Source organism: Trachemys scripta, chromosome 4, assembly GCF_013100865.1.
Source record: "Trachemys scripta elegans isolate TJP31775 chromosome 4, CAS_Tse_1.0, whole genome shotgun sequence".
NCBI classification, from domain to species: domain Eukaryota; kingdom Metazoa; phylum Chordata; order Testudines; family Emydidae; genus Trachemys; species Trachemys scripta.
In genome coordinates this window covers 139,801,860-139,816,550 of record NC_048301.1, presented here as the reverse complement: position 1 = coordinate 139,816,550, position 14,691 = coordinate 139,801,860, and the positions used below count along the sequence as shown (strand labels likewise).

Sequence of the window (14,691 nt, the reverse complement as noted above, 5' to 3'; positions counted from 1 at the left end):
ATCTAACTTAATTCCCAACTTGTTCTTTCCCTATTTTAGCACAGATTCTACCCCATTTACACTGATGTTCACCGTGTTAGACATCCAGTCACCGCTAACCTGTTTGGTGAAACCTGAAACAAAAAGGGCATTTAACCCTTAACGCCATTGCTGCGGTTTTTTGTTATTGTCTTTCCCTCTTCATTGAGTAACGCGCCTACCCTGTCCTTGGGCTTCCTCTTGTTTCTAATGTATTTGTAAAATGTTTTCTTATTACCCTTTATGGCCCTAGCTAATTGAATCTTGTTTAGTGCCTTGGCCTTTGTCACTTTAGTCCCTACATACTCTCATTCTTCGTAAATTGACCTAGTAAGACACATGTACCTTTAGTCATACTACTGATTATATAAAAACTAACAATATGTTTCATTCCAAGAACAATTGTTAACCAGTTAACTCTGGGAAACTTTCCCGGGAGAGTGCATCAGCCACTTTGTTAGAAGCTCCCGAAATGTGTTGTATTTCAAAATCAAAACTTTGGAGAGCTAAACTCCACTGAAGAAGTTTTTTGTTATTTCCCTTGGCGGTATGAAGCCACTGTAGCGCAGCATGGTCTGTTTGTAGTTGGAAACGCCGTCCCCAAACATATGGGCGTAGCTTTTCCAGCGCGTACACAATGGCGTAGCATTCCTTTTCGCTGATTGACCAGTGGCTTTCCCTCTCAGACAGTTTCTTGCTGAGAAACACGACAGGATGGAATTCTTGATCCGGTCCTTCCTGCATTAAAACTGCTCCCACGCCTCGCTCGGACGCATCTGTGGTTACTAGGTACGGTTTGTCGAAGTCTGGGGCCCTTAGCACAGGGTCAGACATGAGTGTTGCCTTAAGCTGGTTAAAGGCCTTTTGACACTCATCAGTCCACTGAACTGCATTTGGCTGTTTCTTTCTGGTTAGGTCTGTCAGCGGGGCGGCGATTTGGCTGTAGGGGGGTACAAATCGCCTATAATATCCAGCCAAGCCTAAGAAGGATTGGACCTGTTTCTTAGACTTTGGAACTGGCCACTTTTGGATAGCATCCACTTTGGCCTATAGGGGATTTATAGTTCCTTGACCCACTTTTTGTATGACTCTTTGTTGCGTTTCAGGTCTTTGAAGATCTGGTTAAGCCAGGGTGGTCGCTTACCATACTTCCTTCTCTCCTGAGCCTGGGGATGGTTTGCTCTTAATAATATCTCTTTAAAAAACTGCCAACTCCCCTGCACTTGTTTCCCTTAGACTTGCTTCTCATGGGCTCTGACCTGCCATTTCTCTGAGTTTGCTAACGCCCGCCTTCTTGAAGTCCATTGTTTTTTTTATTCTGCTGTTTTCCCTCCTGCTATTCCTTAGAACCATGAACTCCATCTTTTCATGATCACGTTGACCCAATCTGCCTTCCACCTTCAAATTCTCAACCAGTTCCGCCCTGTTTGTCAGAATCCACTCTAGGACAGCCTCTCCTCTAGTCGCTCTCTCCACCTTCTGCAGTAAAAGTCGTCTCCAATGCAGTCCAAGAACTTGTTGGAAAATCTGTGACCTGCTGTACTTTCCCAACAGCTGTCTGTGTAGGTGAAGTCACCCATCACCGCTAAAGTCTGGTCTACACTACAGCCTTCTAGCGGTATAATTTCATCGCTCAGGGGTGTGAAAAATCCACAACTCTGAGCCATGTAGTTACACCAACCTACCCCGCCGTCTACACAGCACTATGGCAGAAGGAGAGCTTCTCCTGTCGACATAGTTACCCCCTTTTGGGGAGGTGGAATAACTACGCCGAAGGAAGAGCTCTTTCCTGTCATCTTAGAGTGTCTTCAAGTGCTACACCGGTGCAGCGTTTTAAGTGGACGTTTGCCCTAAGGCTTGTGTTTGGATGATTTTGTTAGTTGTTTAAAAAAACCCTCATCCACCAATTGATGGTCCCTCGTAGACCCCTACCATGACCTTACCCTTATATTTTACTCCCTTTATCCTTTCCCAGAGCCTTTCAGCAGTCTGCCTCCTTTCTCGTTCAATCTCCGTGTAAGTGTATACATCTTGGATATTCAAGGCAACCCCTCCTCCCTTTGTTCCCCTACCTGTCCTTCCTGAACAAGCTGGACCCATCTATACCACTAGTCCAGTCATGTCAATTGTCCCACCAAGTCACTGTGATGTCAATGATAGCCTAAGTGTGATTATTCACAAATAGTTTTAGTTCTTCCTGTTTATTCTCCATACTTCTAGCATTAGTATACAGCCATCTAAGAACCCAGGAGTCTCGACTCCCAGCCCTTCTGATCTAACCCACTAGACCCAGAGCTGGGGAGCCCTTGAGCAACAGAAGGTGAGGGGCTGAAGCTCTGCTCCTAGTCTCCAGCTGGTTTCTGTTGTTCCATGAACCCCCAGGAGCTGTGGATGAAAAGTTCAGGCTTGACTCAGGTTTCAGGGCCAGGCTTATGCAATGCCTCAGACCGCCACCAGGGGCTGCTGCAGCGAGTACACAGCCCCCCCTAGTGGCGCATTTGGGACCAGCCCTGACTGGGAGGGGAGAGCGCCCCCTACTGCGCCCCCCGCCCCCGTTCCCCGTCGCTCGGCATGGCGCCCCCTTAGCACCACACTGGGGCCAGCCCGGACTGTGAGGCCCCCTCCTGCGCCCTCACCCCGCTCCTACCCAGTGACCCTGCAGCGCGTAGGGGCTGGGGGTGCAAGGAGCCCCGGGTTTCAGGACACGTGTTAATGCCCCTGGCTCTCTTCTCAGCTGGACTGGGGGCAATCGCAGCCCCTCCCCACGGGGCGATTCCTAGGCGAGATCAGGAACTATTGCAAGGAGGGGACGGAATAAGGCAGGGACCTTCCTGTTCCCAGCAATCCCCCCGGCTTGTGTTGTGTTGTGTGTGCGCCTGGCAGCTGGGAGGGGAGCGCACAAAGAGACCCGCCGCCGGCCACTGCTGCCGCGGGGCCGCGTCTCCGGCTGCAGCCCCGGCCCCGGGAGGGGGCAGCCCTGGCCGGGCGCCGAGCGGGGGCGAGGAACAGCAGCCGAGGCAGGAAATCGCTGCCCGGAGGCAGCGGCCGCGGTGAGGAGGGGATCGGAGCCGAAGGGGGCTGGGACCGGAGAGACCCCCCGGGCAGCGGCGGGGTGGGGCTGGGGAAGGGACAGATGCTAAGCCCGGGGGATCTGGCCACAGGGGTCCCCGGGAGCAGAGGAGAGAGCGCTGCGGTGGTTGCAAAGCCCCCCGGGCATGTGGCCCTAATTCCAGCTGGAAATTGTACAGGAGCCGTGATTCAATAACTCCCCAAGGCCTGTACTGAATGGTGCAGAAATGGAACCCAGGAGTCCAGGGTGTGGGGGGTGTCTGGGTGTTTAATCTTCTCCCCCGCCCTCCTGGTTCTCCGGGCCCCAGAGATTTCTGTGTTGATGGTGTTCGCCTCCTGGAATTGGCATGTGTTGGGGGTAGCGAGGTAGGGGCTGGCTGAAGGTTTGAGCACCCAGGGGGTGGTTTGGGAGAAGTGCCTGAGCTGGAAGGGGTAGCCCAACAACTTTGGCATGTTACATGTCATCATTAGGTTTCAGAGTCGATGCCCCCATTGAGAAGAGTGGAGGCAATTCATGCCTTTCAGGGCAAGTCTATGCTACGATATTAAGTCCATCTAAGTACAGCCATTGCAGAGATTGAATCGGTTTTACACGTCCACACTACGCTCCTTATGTCGGTGGCGCGCGTCCTCACCAGGAGCTTATTAGCTACCAGTGGGAGGCATTGGGGGATGGTTTCTGACAGGCAGCAACGGTGGATGTAAGTAACAGAGTTTTTACACGGACACTGTGTCGACCTAACTACATCGACTTAAGCGCTACGCCTTCGCGGCGGTGGAGTTATGAAGTCGGTGCAGTGGGCGAGTTACATCGGTGGGAGCTACGTTTTAGTGTAGACGCTTACAGAGCCAGGTCGATGTAAGCTGCCTTACATCAGCCTACCTGTGTCGTGTGGACCAGGCCTCAGAGTAATCAGTTCAGGCTCTCTGCAGACTCAGGCAGATGCTGGGTCATGTTCTCCATATTTTCTGTGCACCTATGACAGCTAGAAACATGTTTTTCCCTTGGTGAAAACTGAAGTTCTGCTCCTAATGGTGCATTCTGGGCACTTAATACATGTCACTTCCGATCTCTGGTTTCATCTTATTCTATGCCTAGCCTTTCTCAGGTCAGAAGTGATTAAATGAAAATCTTTAGCATGGAAAACACATTGAGACCAATAGCTGCTTTCTAGGGCCAGATAATGCCCCGGGGCAGGTGTGGAGCGTTCTGTGGCATGTGGAAGTGGAATCAACTGGGAATAAAGCATCGTCTTGTGGTTGTAAATTGGCCCAATGCCAACTATCGGGCTGGAGGGTGTTGAGTGATGGTGCCATGATTAGTTAATTAAGCTCTTGGCTAAGGGGCCCTCTGGAAGTGGGGCGCTAACAGTGGATGGCACCAGAAGGAGAAGGGGAAACCTAACAATGTGTTTGAATTCAGCAGCTCGCTCCACATGACTGGGATCATGCCTGGCCCTGCACCAGGGTTCCCCGACCCGGCCGGGATCTCCCGGCTGGAGCGAGGGGAAGAGCCCAGGGTCCCGGATCTCCAGGGCTCCGAAGAAAGGGAGATCGTGAGAGGTGCCCGCGCAGGTGAGGAATGAATGACACGGGCTTAGGGACTGGGAGTGAAGGGAAAAGCTGGTTTCCCACCAAAGCCATTGGGAGCCCCCCCCCGTTCTGTTTTCCACTCCCCCATTCCTGTTACTGTGTGACCCCATCCACAGCTATGAGGAACACGCCCAGCAATGGCGGGGAATTGGGCTCCAACTCCTGCACCCTGTGGGGCCAGATGCTCCCCCAGTGCTCAGCACTGCCTCTTTCTGCTCCCCCCATGACAGCTGGGGAACCCCAAGGGCCACTGCGGATCCTAAAATCTCCCCCGCAGCATCTCCCTGAGCAACACCCCCCCTCATCCAATTCTGTTTCCATAGAGATGGGATGAGGAGATGTGGAAGGGGCTAGACCCCCATCACTATGGATACAGGTGGGTAGGGACCTCTAGGCTTCACCTCTATAGTTACTGGGGTGTGGGGGCAGGGTGATGTATGTTCTAGGCCGTGTCTCTGTGGTATGGGCAGGCCAGGGAAACTTGTGCTCTAAGCCCTGTCTCTGTGGTTATTGGGGGTGGGGGGGCAGTGGTGACTCACATTCTAGGCCCCTTCTTTATGGACACTAATGGTGCCTGGGAGCAGAGCCAGCTCCCCAGGCCAGTGCCCACCCTGGCATCTCTCTGGGCACAGCTGGGATCTGCCCTGCCAGAGGGAGGGTCTCTTTGCTGCAGTTCAGCTGGGATCACTTCCCAGCACACAGGCCAGAGAGGAGAGACCCTGTGGGGTTGGGATCTCTGGGGGGTAGCATCACCCCGCTACTGGGCCGGGGATGAGGAGGACGGGTCTCCCATCCGGCGGCCAAACAGACCAGGCCCTGCTTAGCAGGGAAGAGCAGATCAGACCAGATCCCACGGTGAGTTGGCAGAACAGCAGTCGTGGGTCCCCTGCGGCAGCTGGGCCATTGGGGCAGACGTGGCCTCTCCTCTCCCTTGCGAAGGGTTGTGGGGGGGTTCAGCTTCCTGCCCATCAGGTGGTCTGTCTCCCTTGGCCAGGGAATGAGCCCTGTCTGGATTCTCTGTCTCCTAGCATGTGCCAGGACGGAGGAGAACCTCCAGCGGGGAGGGCCTGCAGGAACGGAGTCTTACGGCAGCCCCAAGCAGGTGGAGGGCCGGCCCGACTGGGAGACAGTGTGCGAGAGCCCCCTGCAGGAGATCCTGGTGCACCAGCGCACCCACATGGGTGAGAAGCCCTACAAATGCCCCGAGTGCGGGAAGAGCTTCCACCAGAGTTCCCACCTCATCCGGCACCAGCGCATCCACACCGGGGAGCGCCCCTACAAATGCGGCGAGTGCGGCAAGGCCTTCAGCCAGAGCTCGCTGCTGACCCGCCATCAGCGCACCCACACCGGGGAGAGACCCTACAAATGCCCCGACTGCGGGAAGAGCTTCAGCCGCGGCTCCAACCTCAGCCAGCACCAGCGCATCCACACCGGGGAGCGCCCCTACAAATGCACCGAGTGCGGGAAGAGCTTCACGCTCAGCTCCCACCTGATCCGCCACCAGCGCACGCACACGGGCGAGCGGCCCTACAAATGCGCCGAGTGCGGCAAGGCCTTCGCCGAGAGCTCCCACCTGCGCCAGCACCGCCGCACCCACCGCTGCGAGCCGCCCTACAAGTGCCCTGATTGCGGGCGCGCCTTCGCCCTGAGCCTGGACTTCGTGCAGCACGTGCGGGAGCACACGGAGCGCCGCCCCTACCGCTGCGGGGCCTGCGGTCGCTGCTTCCCCCTCAGCTCGGCCCTCTCGCAGCACCGCAAGAGCCACCACCACCCCCCGGCCGCCCCTAAAGCCCACCCGTGCGGGGTGTGCGGGAAGGTGTTCGGGAAGAGTTCGCACCTGGTGACCCATCGGCGGGTGCACACGGGCGAGAAGCCCTTCGCCTGTGCGGAGTGCGGGCGTGGCTTCAGTCAGAGCGCCGACCTGGCGAAGCACCGGCGCACCCACACTGGTGAGCGGCCCTACCGCTGCCCCGAGTGCGGCAAGAGCTTCAGCGTCTCCTCCACCCTGGTCAAGCACCAGCGCAGCCACAAGGGAGAGCGGCCCTACCCGTGCCCCGAGTGCGGCAAGCGCTTCAGCCAGAGCTCCAACCTCATGCAGCACCAGCGCAGCCACCGTGGGCACCGGCCCTACCACTGCACCGAGTGCGGCAAGGCCTTCGCCCAGAGCTCGGCCCTCCTGCAGCACCACCGCACGCACACCGGTGAGAAGCCCTTCACCTGCCTGCAGTGTGGCAAAGCCTTCAGCCTCAGCTCCAACCTGCGGCAGCACCGGCGCACGCACCGCGAAGACACCAGCCCTGCCTGGGGAACGGCTGGGGGAGCTAGCCCGCTCGGACACATCCAGAAATACCTCGGCTGACCAGGAAGGGACACGGGAACCCCGCGGGGGTGTCCCTGGGAGGGGAGGGGATTTAGAGCAGGGAGAGGGCTGAGAACCAGGACTCCTGGGTTCCCTGGGAGTAGTCTAGTGGTTAGAGTAGGGGGCTGGGAGTCAGGACACTTGGGTTCTTTCCCTAGCTCTGGAAGAGGAGTGGGGTCCAGGGGTGAGAGAGAGAGAGAGGGGCAGGGAGACAGGACTCCTGGGTTCTCATCCTGGCTCTGGGAGGAGACTGGGGTCTAGTGGTGAGAGAAAGGTGGGAGTTGCGAGACGGGACTCCTGGGTTCTATCCCTGACTCTGACACTTGCTTTTGTGCTCTTGGGTGAGTCTTTTCCCCTGTCTCTGCCTTAGTGCCTCATCTGGGAAAAGGGGACGGTGCTGCGTGCTGACCCGCCTTCGGGAAAGCGCTTTGGGATGTAGGCTGAAAAGTGTTGATATGGGAACTCAGCATGATACATAGACTCATCCGAAGAGGATCAGAACGGAATGAGGGTGGGGACGGATGGGTTATTTAGAATTCGTGTGGAGGATGGAGAGGAGGTTTGGGTCGGGGTGTGGACTCAGTGGAAGAAGAGGTTTTGGGGGAATGTTGGAGAAAGAAGGATCCAAGTTTCTCCCTGGTGCCATGGGAATCCCATCCACGCTGGAGCTGGGGGCAAAGTGCCCCAGTTTGGGGGCCTTTCCTGCTCTCCCACCCCCCACTCCGCAGGGATCATTAACTCTTGCAGGCCCATCCTGTCCCCTAATGCCTGTGCCTGTTAGGGGTGGTGGGGGGGAGGGACGACCATCCCTTCACTCTCCAGAATCTGGCTGCCTCTGGACCACACTCTCGGCTCCTTCCCCCTTTCACAGGGGGTTTGGGAGCTGGGGCTGTGTGAGACTGCTGGGTACCAGAGAGGCTGGACAAATGGACACACCCAGACAGGGGGCAGCTTGTCTCCTCTCCAGCGCCTGGTTCCTCTCTTTGCAGCGCATGGAGCTGCACATTCAGGAGCCCAGTGACACCTGGGGAACATCCCCTCCTGGCCTGGAGCAGCCAGAGAGCTTCCCAGAAGTCAGTCTGGCCCCAGCCCAAACTCTCTGTTCCCAACAGGTGCCTGGATCCTGCTCCCCTGCCTGATTTTGTGACCGATTTGAGTCTCTTGTTGTGTTAGCAAGTTGTACCTGTAGGAAATAAACTCCCTTCCCCTGTGATTTGCCTCCCCCCGTGTCTGTGCTGTGGACCCCGTCTTGGGGGTCAGAATGGCCCTGGACGTGTCGCCGTGCTGCCGGGGAAGCTCAGAAGCTGCTTGGGCTCCCGGATGGGCCAGGAGGCTCCCAGTTCTGTGGTGGGGTCTAGACTATACGGAGAGATACCTCTGCGAGACCTCCCAGACTGTAACCCCCCTCCAGGATTCTAAACCATAGAGACCCCTGGCAACTCTACCAGAGCGTAACCCCACCAGGACTCCAAATCATAGAGCCCCTCGTGAATCCTCCCACCGTGTAATCCCTTCAGGGGGGTTAGCAACCCTCAGCAGCCCTCCCAGACTCCTTTGGGATTCTAAACCATAGAGATGCTTGGAAGACATCCCAGAGTGTAACCACTGCAGGAGACCAAGTAATAGAGACTCCCCAAGAATGCTCCTAGATTGTAACACCCTCCAGGGCACTGTACTCTCTGGAGCAGTGTTTCTCAATGACCGGTCTGTGGCTCAGCACTGGTCCCTGAGATCTCCCTGACACAGTTTAGGAGGCAGCAAGCCGGTCCCTGGTGTCAAAAAGCTTGAAAATACCTAGATCAGTGCAGGTGATAGCCCATTGGGAGCCCAAAGCAAGAATATTTTGGCTCCTCCAATACTAAAACAAGCAAATAGGGGTCCCCCTTGAGCTTCTTGGGGCCCTAAGCAATTGCTCAGTCTGCTTATGCCTAGCACCAGCTCTGCCCTAGATCATAATGCTCCCCAACCCATAACCATAGAGAGATGGATAGTGACATGGCTAGATTGGTACTACATAGGTGGTCACTCTAGCCATATTCTGTGGCAAGGCTGGCAGAGAAAACTATCTCTATGGTTATTAGACTCCTGGACGGTGCCTGGAAGACTCACCATAGAGACCCTGCCCTAGAGTTTCTCTCAGCTGGCCTACAGCCCTGGACAATGCTTGTGCACTGGGTCACATAATGGATAGAGTGGACCAGTGCAGGTAGCCACTCTTAGCTACATCTCTATGGCCTCAGGGTGGCTGTGGGGGATCAGTGCTCTATGGCACGGGTGGCCAACCTGTGGCTCTGAAGCGATTCTTCAAACGTTAATATGCAGCTCCTTGTATAGGCACAACTCTGGGGCTGGAGCTACAGGCTCCAACTTTCCAAGGTGCTGGGGGGTGCTCACTGCTTAACCCCTGGCTCTGCCACAGGCCCTGCCCCCACTCCTCTGAGCTTGCCATGCTCTCGCTCCTCCCCCTCCCCCCCCAGAGCCTCCTGCATGCCACAAAACAGCTGATCGGGAGGTGCAGGGAGAGAGTGGGAGGTGCTGATCGGTGGGCGGGAGGTGCTGGGAGCGGGGGGCGGAGAGCTGATGGGGGGCTGCTGATGTATTACTGTGGCTCTTTGGCAATGTACATTGGTAAATTCTGACTCCTTCTCAGGCTCAGGTTGACCGCCCCTGCTCTACGGTCAGGGAGCCCTTGGGGGGAGCAAAGGGGGGGAGTGGTTGGGCCGGGTGGGCAGAGCCAAACAGAAATGGGGGGGGGGAAGGAATCTATATTATGTAGATAAGTCAACGCATATTAATCCAACATGTCCCTGCTATTGCATAGTTCTCATGAGATCCCTGGATCTCTGGTCCCACAGACAAGGGACTGGCCTGGGGATCTTGGTTTGCCTCCACAGTCTCCTGGGGAGAGACGGAAACACCAGACAGGGCAGGGCAGAATCCCTCCCCCAGTGTTGTCAGCTTTCATGATTTTTCATGAGTCTCATGCTAATTATTTTTCCTTAAAGCCCCAGCTCCTGGAGTCAAGTGGAGACGTGATAATTCCAGCCTTCATTCTTAAAGAAAAAGTACATTTCTAGCCCTCGTGGCTGTGGAGAAAGCTTCAAAATGTGACCCCCCATGCAGCCTAAAGGCTCACAAAGCAGAAGGCAAAGAAAAAGAACCTCAAATCTATTCTTTTTACCTAATCTCATGATTTTGGGTGAGCCTGACGCTCCTTGTCTGCCTCCCGCTGAAGTTTAGCAGGGGGCTTCCCCAGCCTGGTTATGCTTCAAACACCCCAAGGAAAGGTCCTCTGTTGCATTGTGAGTGGGTGTAACAGATCCTAACCAGTAGGGGGCAGCACCCCCTAGAGGGGAAAGGCCCCATGTCCCTTTCCCCACCTCCCTGAGCCAGCCAGTCCCCTGCTCCTGGCTGGGGCTGGATCAGAGCTAGTGCCCCTGATATGTCCTTTGGACAGTCACTTGGTTCTCAGTTCTGCCTCCTGGAGCTCCCTGTCCCTGCCAGGCTAACACGGGACAGTTACAGCTCCCCACCCCCATCATGAATATGCAAGAGGAGGTGGGCCAGAAATCTCCCAAGTGGCCAACCCTGCCCATGGTGCATTGCAAAGGGAAACTGCATTTCCCAGGGTCCCTTGCAAAGGGGACAGACCTAAGAGTGGGACAGGCTCCCAGCCCCAGCCCGTTCCCACCCCCTTCGTTCCTGCCCAGAGCGGCAGGTGCTGAGCGTGGTCCCTGCCCCGGTGGGTCCAGGCGCCGGTGGGGTTCGAGGAGGTGGCCGTGTATTTCTCCCGGGAGGAGTGGGGGCTCCTGGACGAAGGGCAGAGGCAGCTCTACAGGGACGTCATGCAGGAGAATTACCAGACTCTGATCTCGCTGGGTGAGGCGCCGCTGCCCTTCGGGGATCAGGAGCTCGACGGGCTTTGATGGACCCTGGGCAGCTACGGCTCAGGGCTCTTCCCCGCTTAGATTTCTGGGAGATCAGCCCTGCTGCCCCCAGGCCCAGCAGCACAGGGACCATCACCCCACAGGGCGGATCCCGTGGGCCCCCAGCAGAGAGCGGGGCCTGGGGTAAAGCCAGGGCGTGTTCTCCGTACCGAGACCTCGGGGTGGGGTGGGGAATTTCACCAAGCTGGTCTCCCCTGTTTCCTTCCCTCCAGCAGAATTCCCTGTCCCCGACCCGACCGTGACCTCCCCGATGGAGCGAGGGGAAGAGCTGAGGGTCCCGGATCTCCAGGGCTCCGAGGAAAGGGAGTCCCCGAGAGGCACCCACGCAGGTGAGGAATGAGCGACACCGGCTCGGAGACCATCCGGGAGTGAAGGCAAAAGCTGGGATCCCAGCAAAGCTGCTGGGAGCCCCCCAGGTCTGTCTCCACTCGCTCAGTGTCATCCCCAGCAGGTGTCACTCCTGGATCCCACCTCTGGCAGGAACCCTCCCCTCCCCCAGCCTTTCTCTGAGGGCTCAGCTGGGCCGTTGGGGCAGCCCCGTCCCCTCCTCTCCCCTCAAGGAAGGGTTTGGGGGATTCGCTTCCTGCCCATCAGGTTTTCTGCTCAGCAATTAAACCCCCCTTTCTCCCCAGCGCCGGGAATGAGCCCCGGCTGGATTCTCTCTCTCTCTCCCAGCAGGTGCCGGGATGGAGAAGGAGAATCCTCAGCAGACAGGGCCTCTGGGAGCGGAGCTGCACGGGACCCCCGAGCAGGGGCAGAGTCAGGGTGGGACAGGCCGGCCCTATCAGTGCCCCGAGTGCGGGAAGAGTTTTGCCCGCAGCACCCTCCTGATCCGGCACCAGCGGATCCACACGGGCGAAAAGCCCTACAAGTGCGGGGAGTGCGGGAAGAGCTTCTACCAGAGCTCCAACCTGGCCCAGCACTGGCGCACCCACACCGAGGAGAAACCCTACAGCTGCCCTGACTGCGGGCGCGGTTTCCGCCACAACGCCCACCTGGCGCAGCACCGGCGAACCCACACCGGCGAGCGCCCCTTCCCCTGCGCCCAGTGCGGCAAGGCCTTCAGCCAGCGCTCCAACCTGCTGCAGCACCGGCGCACCCACACCGGCGAGCGCCCCTTTGTCTGCACCCACTGCGGGAAGGGCTTCGGCGACAGCTCCAACCTGCTGCAGCACCTGCGCACCCACACGCCGGAGAGACCCTATCAGTGCCCCGAGTGCGGGCGCAGCTTCCGCCACGGCAAGCACCTGACCCAGCACCGCTCCCTGCACACGGGCCAGAAATCCCACTGCTGCCCGGACTGCGGGAAGGGCTTCAACTGGAGTTCCCACCTCGCCCAGCACCGGCGCATCCACACCGGGGAGCGGCCCTACCAGTGCCCCCAGTGCGGGAAGGCGTTCACCCAGAGATCCAACCTGCTGCAGCACCAGGCGCTCCATCGCCCTGCCCAGGACCTGGCTGAGAACTGCAGATGAGCCATGTGGCTTAGGGGGCTGGGGTCAGAGGTCATGCCAGAGAGGAGGGAGACCCGCCTCTCAGCACGGGATGCCTGGGGTTAAAGGTCTGACAATGTCCGACACCCAGGACTCCCCCACAGCATGGACACGCCAGCTAGACCCCACTCGGACGTGCTGCTAGGGAATGGGGGGGTGAATTAAACAGGCTCCCAGAGGGGAGTTATTTGCTGGAGAGGAGAGCTGGGGATTTTATTAATAAAGGGTGTAAAGTAAGAGTGTGTGGGTGTGCAGCACTGCCCCCTGCTGGAGGGAATCGGTGATCTGTGTGCAGCACTGCCCCCTGCTGGAGGGAATCGGTCGTGTGTGCACACGTGCACAGCACTGCCCCCTGCTGGAGGGATTTGGGGCTGTGTGTGTGTATCCCTGCTGCCCCCTAGTGGAGTAAATGAGCCCAGGTACCTGTGTGATTCTGTATCTAAGTGGGACACTTTCCCCCCTCACAAACCCTCTCCGGTCAACCCACGTGAAATCCAGATGGCAAGAAAAACAGCTTTTGTCCCAGAGGGAACACAAGCCTCAGGGCAGGACAAAATCCAGCTGTTGGCAAGGAAGAGAGCCCTCTGCACTCCGCGGCACAGGCCTCCCAGAGCCAGGGCACCCGTCCCCTGCTCTAATCCACTAGACCCCAGTCCCCTCCCAGGGCCGGGGATCGAACTGGGGTGCTGGGACAATTTGTGTAGTGGGGGGTGCTGAGAGCCAGTGAACCCTGTATAGAATGGAAACCACTTCAAGTCAGCCCACACGCCCCTAGTTCCAGCACCCATAGCTCGAACCCAGCACTCTCAGCCCAGCTCTCCCCCAGGGTGCGACAGACAGGCATTCAGAGCAGCTGCATGGCTCTCCCAGAGCCACTGTGATTTCACACAGTGGAGGGCCTGTTTGGGGGATCCCCCACGGGAGACATCTCACTCTGTTTGCAGGGTGGGCCAGAGAGATGCAAATCCCTCCTCTCCACCTGTTAAGCTCTGAGTCATTTCGGACTGGGTCTGTTGTTCAGCGTAATGTGGTAATGCCTGGGAATTGGCCCCTTGCCTGAAATCAGTCACCCTGAGCACTGGCTTTCCTCATTTGCTCCATGTGCAGCGCCCGGCACAACGGGCGCTCGATCTCAATTGGGGTCTGTGCAGCGCCTGGCACAATCTTGGTCAGGGCCTGACTGAAGTGGGGGAAGAGGTGAGGGTTGGGACCCAGCTGGGGGGCTTGGAGCGGGAGGTGAGGGAGTCGGCAGGGTGTCCAGTGCAGGCTACGTAAGCAGCAAAGCACACGCCCCTCTAGCTGATAGTGATTGAAAAATCCTCTCTGCCCCGTGTCGGGGGCTGCCAGCTGTTCCCTGTGGGCTGGCACGTATTCTCTGATACGTGCTACACTCCCTTCCGGCGGTTGGCCTGTGTAATGGATAACAGCCCACTGCTGCTACCAGCAAAGGGGTGACTCCTTTCAGAGCTCAGGGCTGATGGGCATGGGCAGTAGTCAAGAGAGAATAAAAACCTACTACTGCTGCTCGGCTTAGATAGGAGAGAGCCGGGTTGGGCTGTCCTCCCAAAGGTTTTGAATTCATTAGTGCTGGCGACTGCTGTACATGGAAGATAACAGTGTACTATGGCAGCCTGCAGGTGGCATTACTTCGCTCAAGTGGCAGCATGTTGTGATGTGGAAGGGTAGGCCCTGGGTTCAAATCCCGGTCAGGGCTATTCTGCTGTGTGCTAGGGACACCGTCCTGGCTAATAGCCATTGATGGACCTGTCATCCATTAACATATCTAGTTCTTTTTCTAACCCTGTTATAGTCTTGGCCTGTGGCAAGAAATACTTCCTTTTGTTTGTTTTAAACCTGCTGCCTATTAATTTCATTTGGTGACCCCTAGTTCTTGTGTTATGAGAAGTAGTAAACAACACTTCCTTATCTACTTTCTCTACACCGGTCATGATTTTATAGACCTCTATCATATCCCCACAGACTCCCCCAACCCTATACCCATCATATTTCTCTATCCCCATAGCCCCTCCCAGCCCCATTCAACCCCCATCTCTCTATCCCCTTATACCCCCAACCCTATACCCCTCCGCATCTCTCTATCCCTATAGCCCCTCCCAGACCCATACAACCCCCATCTCTCTATCCCCATATACCCCCAACCCTATACCCCTCCGTATCTCTCTATCCCCATAGCCCCTCCCAGCCCCATACA

General features: G+C 57.2%; 1 protein-coding gene across 1 annotated transcript; it reads left to right on the top strand.

Annotated features, from left to right (window-relative positions):
• The first annotated feature begins 2,671 nt into the window (after nucleotides 1–2,671).
• LOC117876319 (zinc finger protein 345-like) lies at nucleotides 2,672–12,716 on the top strand. Its single transcript, XM_034768357.1, has 4 exons — nucleotides 2,672–3,068; nucleotides 4,511–4,662; nucleotides 5,709–6,942; nucleotides 11,807–12,716. The coding sequence occupies exons 1-4, from the start codon at nucleotides 2,731–2,733 to the stop codon at nucleotides 12,459–12,461; spliced, it is 2,379 nt and encodes a 792-aa protein (XP_034624248.1). The 5' UTR covers nucleotides 2,672–2,730; the 3' UTR covers nucleotides 12,462–12,716.
• The last annotated feature ends 1,975 nt before the right edge of the window (nucleotides 12,717–14,691 follow it).

Coding starts and splice junctions, on each gene's coding strand:
- LOC117876319 (XM_034768357.1), top strand. CDS start 2,731: ATGCCCCTGGCTCTCTTCTCAGCTGGACTGGGGGCAATCGCAGCCCCT. Junction 3,069..4,510: donor GCCCGGAGGCAGCGGCCGCG/GTGAGGAGGGGA, acceptor GTTTGAATTCAG/CAGCTCGCTCCACATGACTG. Junction 6,943..11,806: donor AGCCTCAGCTCCAACCTGCG/GCAGCACCGGCG, acceptor TTTTGCCCGCAG/CACCCTCCTGATCCGGCACC.